General features: G+C 57.8%; 1 protein-coding gene across 1 annotated transcript in view; it reads left to right on the top strand.

Annotated features, from left to right (window-relative positions):
• Window positions 1–6,437, top strand: part of bcor (BCL6 corepressor) — a 28,049-nt gene that overhangs the window by 17,229 nt on the left and 4,383 nt on the right. The window contains 3 exon segments of the mRNA XM_078091308.1: window positions 3–206; window positions 1,362–1,587; window positions 1,590–1,651. Coding sequence (XP_077947434.1) covers window positions 3–206; window positions 1,362–1,587; window positions 1,590–1,651 — 492 coding nt within the window.

The following is a 6,437-nucleotide window of genomic DNA, read 5'->3' as shown; positions in this document are numbered from 1 at the left end:
AGGGGCCCTCCTCTCCGGAGCCGTGCGCGGGCGGCCCCCCTTGTGTCAAGCCCCGTCGCCATAGTGACACGGACAAACCCAAGGGCAAGCGGCCGTGCAAGACCAAGCACACCAGTCAGAGGGAGCGCGAGAAGAGGAAGGAGGCCCCGCCCGGCAGCCCGGGCCAGCGCTGCGCGGCTGATCTGGGAGCAGCCGAGGATGACAAGGTGAGCGCTCGTGGGGGGCGAGGGGGGCGGGGCGGGGGGGGGCGGCGGGCCTCCGGTACATCTGGCCGTTTGCAGCAGCGAAGTCTGTCTCAGTGTGCCTCTCGGCGCCTCTGATTATGCAGCTGGGAGAGGGAGGGAGGAAGGAAGTATGTTTACAATGTTTAGAGGGCTGCTGGAGCTTTGACCTCCTCGTGCCCTTATCGGCTCCCTGCGGAGCGCCTGCAGGCACGTGCGTTTTGTCTCTGGCCCGTAATTGTCGGAACGTGTGTCATTGACGCCAGTTTTTTTTTTTTTTTTCTCCGCGAGTGTGCGTGCCGAAGGCCCGCGAGTGTCTGCGTGTTTGTGGGCATTCCTGACATAACAACAAACCCCGGAGCAATTATACTCTGCACTCAGCGCCGCGCACACGCACACGGGCTGCCTCGCTCAGACACACAAACACACAGCGAGGAATGTGGCAGCCGCGGAGGAGCGCTTGAAGCGGCCGAGTTCAAACGAGAGGGGGGAAAGAAATGAGCACGGGGAAAATTTGAGAGAGCGGGGGGGGGGGGGGGGGGGGAGGAAAAAAAAAAAAAAGAAGGAAGAAAAGAAGGCGAGTTGTTTTCCACCCGCGCCGCTCTCCCCTGCTCCTCCTCAGCCTGACAGCTGCTTCGACATGGAATTCCACTGAGAGGGGGGCGCGCACGCACACACGCACGCACGCACGCACACTCACGCTCATTGTGTTGCGCTCCGAGGGCTCTGTTGTTTTAGCGGTCAAAGAAAAGTGGCGTGCCAACCTGCAGTGTTCGGGGCGGGGGCTGTGGGTGACGCACGGTGCGTCTCCCCACCACACACACACGAGACTCGCACATAACCGTCAGTGAAAAATCCATCTTTACGTTGTGCTTTATGAGGGTGGTGTGTAAGTAATAGCTTCTTAAACCTCATTAAAAATAGGGTGGATTTTGACCTTCTAGTGACGCACTTTCACCACTTTTCATTATTTCGTCAGGAGAATCTTTGAGCGCGCACGCAGATTCACACAGCTGCCTGCGTGTGTGTGTGATGTCATCCACATGCCCTTGAGAGTGTGGGTGTGAATGTGTCCAGCCGGCTATGTGGCTGTAACTCTCTCCCCCTCTCTCTCCCTCCCTCCCCTCTCTCTCTCCACAGCTGAGCAAGCAGCGTGCTGCCGCGAGGAAGGGAGCCGCCTCCCCTAATTACCCCTGCTCTCCGGGCAAGCCCTGCTCGCCTGCCGCGCTCTGCCCTCCGACCCTGCTGCCCCAGGCCAACGGCAAGCCGTGCGGCGTCCCGCCGGAGGAGCCGGTCGGGGCGGGCTTGCACAGGGCGCCCCCTGCGGAGTCCCCCGCGGTGCGCCCCATCCCGCCGGAGGCCCGCCGCTGATCGTGAACAAGAACGCCGGCGAGACTCTGCTCCAGAGGGCCGCGCGGCTCGGCTACGAGGTAATGGGGTCCTCCCGCCTCGCTCGCACTTACACAAATCCACGGCGCGCTCTTCTTCTTAAATTGAGCTCATTTTCTCCCCCCCACTTTGTTTCCTGCCTGTGGCTCTGGCAGACTCCCTTTTTCCCTCAAAATTGTCTTTCTCCATCGCATTCTTCTCTCGCATCTGTCCCATTCTTCCTCTTTCCAGATCCGTCTTTTGCTTTTTGCTTCATTTCCTTCCATCTCACCCGTGCTCGCACTTTCTTCCTGCTATACTCCATCTTTTTTTTTTTTTTTTTCTTCGCTCTCTCTCAGGTTTCCGCTCCCCCCCCCCCCCCTTCCTCCCCCCCTCCTCCCCCCTTTGCTCTCAGCGCTCTCTTTCTCTTCCTCTCTTTGTGACTCAGATTGTCGTTGGCACCCCTCCTCCTCCTTCTCCCCGCTAGCGCACACTCCCCTCGCCTCCCCTCCTCTCGCCTTGCTCCGCTCTCACATCTCATTAATTTTCCGTGAGGGGAAGTGTGACACACACACACACACATGCCTGTGCGTGTGTGCGCAGGCAGCATGAGGGATTGGTGGGATCATTATACGGAGACTGATGCTCGCTGCCTCTCTCCAGCATCGGGAGTTTTTTCTTTCTTTCTTTGTGTGTCGCTGCCGCTCGCTCGCTCGCTCCTCAGCCGATTTTCTCACTCTCGGCACACAGGCGGCGAGAACGAGGCGGCGCACATTCTACCGGCTCTCTCAACTCCCATTGCTCTGAAAGCTTTTAATTAAAGTTGGACGGCCCGCCGCCTCGATCTCCCTCATCCCCTGGCGTTCGTGAGCCTAAGCGCCCCCCCCCCCCCCCCCACACACACTGCTCCCTGTTGACAGATTTTACAAATTGATTTATTGATCCACGTGGTTTTCATGCCACTTGAGCTGCAGATTGTTCCTTGTGTCCAACATTCGCTCACCCGTCTTGTGTGTGTGTGTGTGTGTGTGTGCGTGAGGATTTTCATCTTCACCGACCTGTAAATGGGTGCGGGTATCTTTTTGTCGCTCATTAACCGCTTGCTTTATGGTCGTACACATTTATGGTGATGAGGTGTGTGTGTGCGCGCGCGCCTGTGTCCACGATTACGTGCGAATGTGTGCAAGTCAGAGAGAGAGAGAGGGGGAGAGAATGAGAGGTAAGCACTGGGAGTATAATCGCGTTCTAATGGCCCTCTAATGTGCCGTGGTGACTGTGGTTAGCAGTGGCGGCGGCTGTTTTCTCCCTCGCACACACACGCACACACACAGACACGCACACATGCAGACGCGTGCGCACGCACGGGGCGCAGCGCAGCAGCCGGGTTCAGTCAGGCGTGCGGGAGGAAGCTGGCTCGTCTCTCTGATTTATGCGTCTCCCTCGAACGTTTTTTTCCCTCCATTTTTTTTCCTACCCCCTTCGCAATTTTCCCCCTTTCTGCGCTCCGCGTGTGCCGAGGGGAGGGAGGGAGGGAGGGAGGGAGGGGGGACGGGGACCTGAGACTACACAAACAAGGCGCTGACCGCTGCGCAAACACCCCCCCCCCCCCCCCCTTCCTCCCCCACACACCCCCCACTCTCCCTCTCAGGAAGCTCGTCTCTCACTGCCTGTGTGTGATAAGCCTGGGCAGACCCCCGGGGCTCACGCACACACACACACGCACACGCAAGGGCGTGCGCAGAGAGGCATACCAATTTATGCATACGCGCCCCCCCCTCCAACACACACACACACACACACACACACACACACACACACACACACACACCTTGCACACGAGCCTGTAGACGCACAGAGCGCTCGTCTCGCGCCGGTGTTTTAGCGCCGCGAGCTCCGGGCTTATCACACACAGGCAGCGAGATATGAGAGACAGAGGCGCGCGCGCGCACACACACACACACAACTCCGATGCTGATTAAAACTGCGCGCACACACACACACACACACGCGCACGCACAGGGGAGAGATACGCACAGAGAAACACCCGTTATGACCCAATGAGCGCAGGCATCCTGACGTGTTCTCCTCCATATGCTGCACACGCCGCGCTGCCTGTCGCCCGCAGAGACAGACCCGCGCGTGCACGTGCGTACACACCAGGCTCACGCGCCCGCCGCGCGCGCACTTTCCGCGGTTTGCACCACGTAAGCATAAGCACGTGCGGCGGCGCCCGTGGTTTAGCGCATAGACCCGCAAATGCAGAACTGCGTCGCGCACGCATGTAATTCGACGCGCGCGACCCCGCGCGGTTCCCGGCCGACACACCGCGCATATTTCATGTTCGTTTAGTTTCGCGATCCGTGCCTCTGCACATGAAAGCCCACTCTCTCTTTCTTCCTCCTCCCTCACTTCCCTTTTATTCCCCCCCCCCCCCCCCTCGCGCCCGCCTCGCTCTCCGAGCATTTGAAATGGTAATGAGGAGAGATTCTGCGGATGTCTTCATCCCTTTCCCCCTCGTGCCGGGCCCCTCTCTGCTCGGCCCATTGAAAGCCCGGATAAAGGTGCAATCTGTCATTTATTCTCCCCGCATGAATGCTGCTGATTTTCCTCCTTAAATCTGTGTGCGATCGGAGCAAAGAGAGGGAACTTGATTGCGTTTTGAAGTGCGCAGTACGACCAGCATCTACAAAGATTTAGAGCAAAAACGTGGTAATTAGTCAGAGTCATTTCCTACTGACTTTTCAAGTTCGACTTTGATGAATGTTGACGTGCAATCTGAACTCTTGACCACGGTCCTGACAGTGCCCCCCTCCCTCAGGGGAACAGAGGGACGGGATGAAGCATAACTGCTGGAACCAACTCATCATATAGAATTTGAACTTAACATCTTGTTAGCTACTTATTAGCTAACCGGTATTACTGCAGACTACAAGAAGTAAGACCCATTAGTTTGTGGACGGCTGTTTTTTATTTTTATATATATATATATATATATATTATGAAGCCTGGTAGCGACAGACCTGTCAATCACAGTAAGCCCCGCCCCTAAGCAGACTCTGCTTTATGGTCTGTTTCACTCTAAATTGACCATCATTTCCCAAACGATCATCATGCTGCATCAAAGAAGACCTGAAACTAGAGCTGGAGTCCATACGTGCGTGTTTACTGAGGGAAGGAATCCTGGGAAAGCGTAATGTTCCCATAGACTTCTATTCAACCAGTTGCCCCCCCCCCCACCCCCCGCTGAGCGTGAATATGCAGAGCCGGTTATTGGTTGAGGCCGCAGGTGTTCGTTGAGCATGAATATGATGCATGAACAGGTGATTGGTCTTCAGTTAGCGAACGGCTCATGCGTGTGTCGGTGTGCGATTGATTAACTGGATGTGACGTCCCCACGGGGGCGCATTCCTCTGCGCCCCCCCCCCCCCCTCCCTCACCCCCCCGCGAGTAAAACACCCACACGGCGCACTTGTCTGGGCACGCAGCAACTTCACCGCTCAAGCTTCTGGCTCTTCACCGCGCAGGGAAAGCCACTCAAGCATCACCTGCACGCACACACACACACACACACCTGCACGCCTGCACACACACACACACACGCACCGGTTGTGTTTTGGGTTCGTGGCAGCGCTGTAAGGGGTTAAATGTCTGAGTGATGCATTGATTGCAGGCGAGCGCAGGGAAGCATTCTAGACAGGGAGATTAGAGGACGTAGGGAAAGAGCGAGGGAGGGAGGGAGGGAGGGAGGTGGTGTCTCGTTTTAGTGCGTGCGTGTGCGTGTGTGTGTGTGTGTGTGTGTGTGTGTGTGTGGAAGCTGGCGCTCTCGTGCTAAGCTCCTCGCTCTCTCCCAGCGATATTAAACACGGCTTCGGAGGTTTAGCGCTGCGCCTCCTCCACCGCCACACGCACACTTGGGCTGCATATCGACGCGCTCTACCCGCCAGGCCCTGCAACACATGCTCTCATTCCCGCACACGCACGCACGCGCTCACACGCACGCCGAGCGAGCGGGATCCCCCAGAGGGGGGCTTCGGCACAGCGCTCCTAAATCGCTCTCCAGCAGGCAAACACAGTGTTGGCGGAGAGCGGGAACCAGTTGGAGCGCTGCCCCCTCCACCCCCCACCTCGTCTATTTTTTTTTTTTTTTTTCTCGCACTTTTTCCTTGCTCACTTTGTTTTCTCTTGATCCCTCTTTCCACGTCTGCCCGCCCCCCCCCGCTCCTCATCCCCATTGTCTCTCCTTCCTCCACAGCTTGGTCGTCCATCGGCTCAGTCCGATCACTACTAAACACCCCCGCCCCCCCCCCCCCCCCCCCCACGTACGCACTTCAACTTCCTGCCCCCCCCCCCCCTCCCCCTCCCCCTTCATCTGGTGTTACTGTCAGCTGCAGCCCAGAGGACGGCCCCGGCAGATTCCGTCCGCAGATTCATTAATGTGTCATCTGTCGGGGGTGTTGCCTCTCACTTTCACCCGTTCTTCCGCCCTCCTCTCATCCCTCCGTCGTCCGCCTGTTCGCTCTCCCCCGCTGTTGCCTGTCTGTCCCTCCCTCCCTCCCTCCCTCCCTCCCTCCCCGTCCGCCCTCTGCCGAAAGAGAGAGCGAGTGAGATAAATACTTGGACTAGACGGCAGGCTAGAATTAGCATAGAAATGGAAGTTTGGAGTCATTCCCCAGGTTCAGATGAGCAGCTTCCCTCCCCTGCGGCACGGGAGTCTGAGGGAGAGAGAGGGAGAGCGAGAGAGAGCGGGAGGGAGGGAGGGACGGTCCAGTAGGAACCAGTCGGACTCCTTGGTGCTGGATGCCTGACTGTCGAAGCCCTCGACCAGAGGAAACCTTCCAGCTCTTCGGC

Source organism: Gasterosteus aculeatus, chromosome 16, assembly GCF_964276395.1.
Source record: "Gasterosteus aculeatus chromosome 16, fGasAcu3.hap1.1, whole genome shotgun sequence".
NCBI lineage: Eukaryota > Metazoa > Chordata > Actinopteri > Perciformes > Gasterosteidae > Gasterosteus > Gasterosteus aculeatus.
The sequence above is the reverse complement of the archived record's forward strand: the minus strand, read 5'-3'. Positions and strand labels throughout refer to the sequence as shown.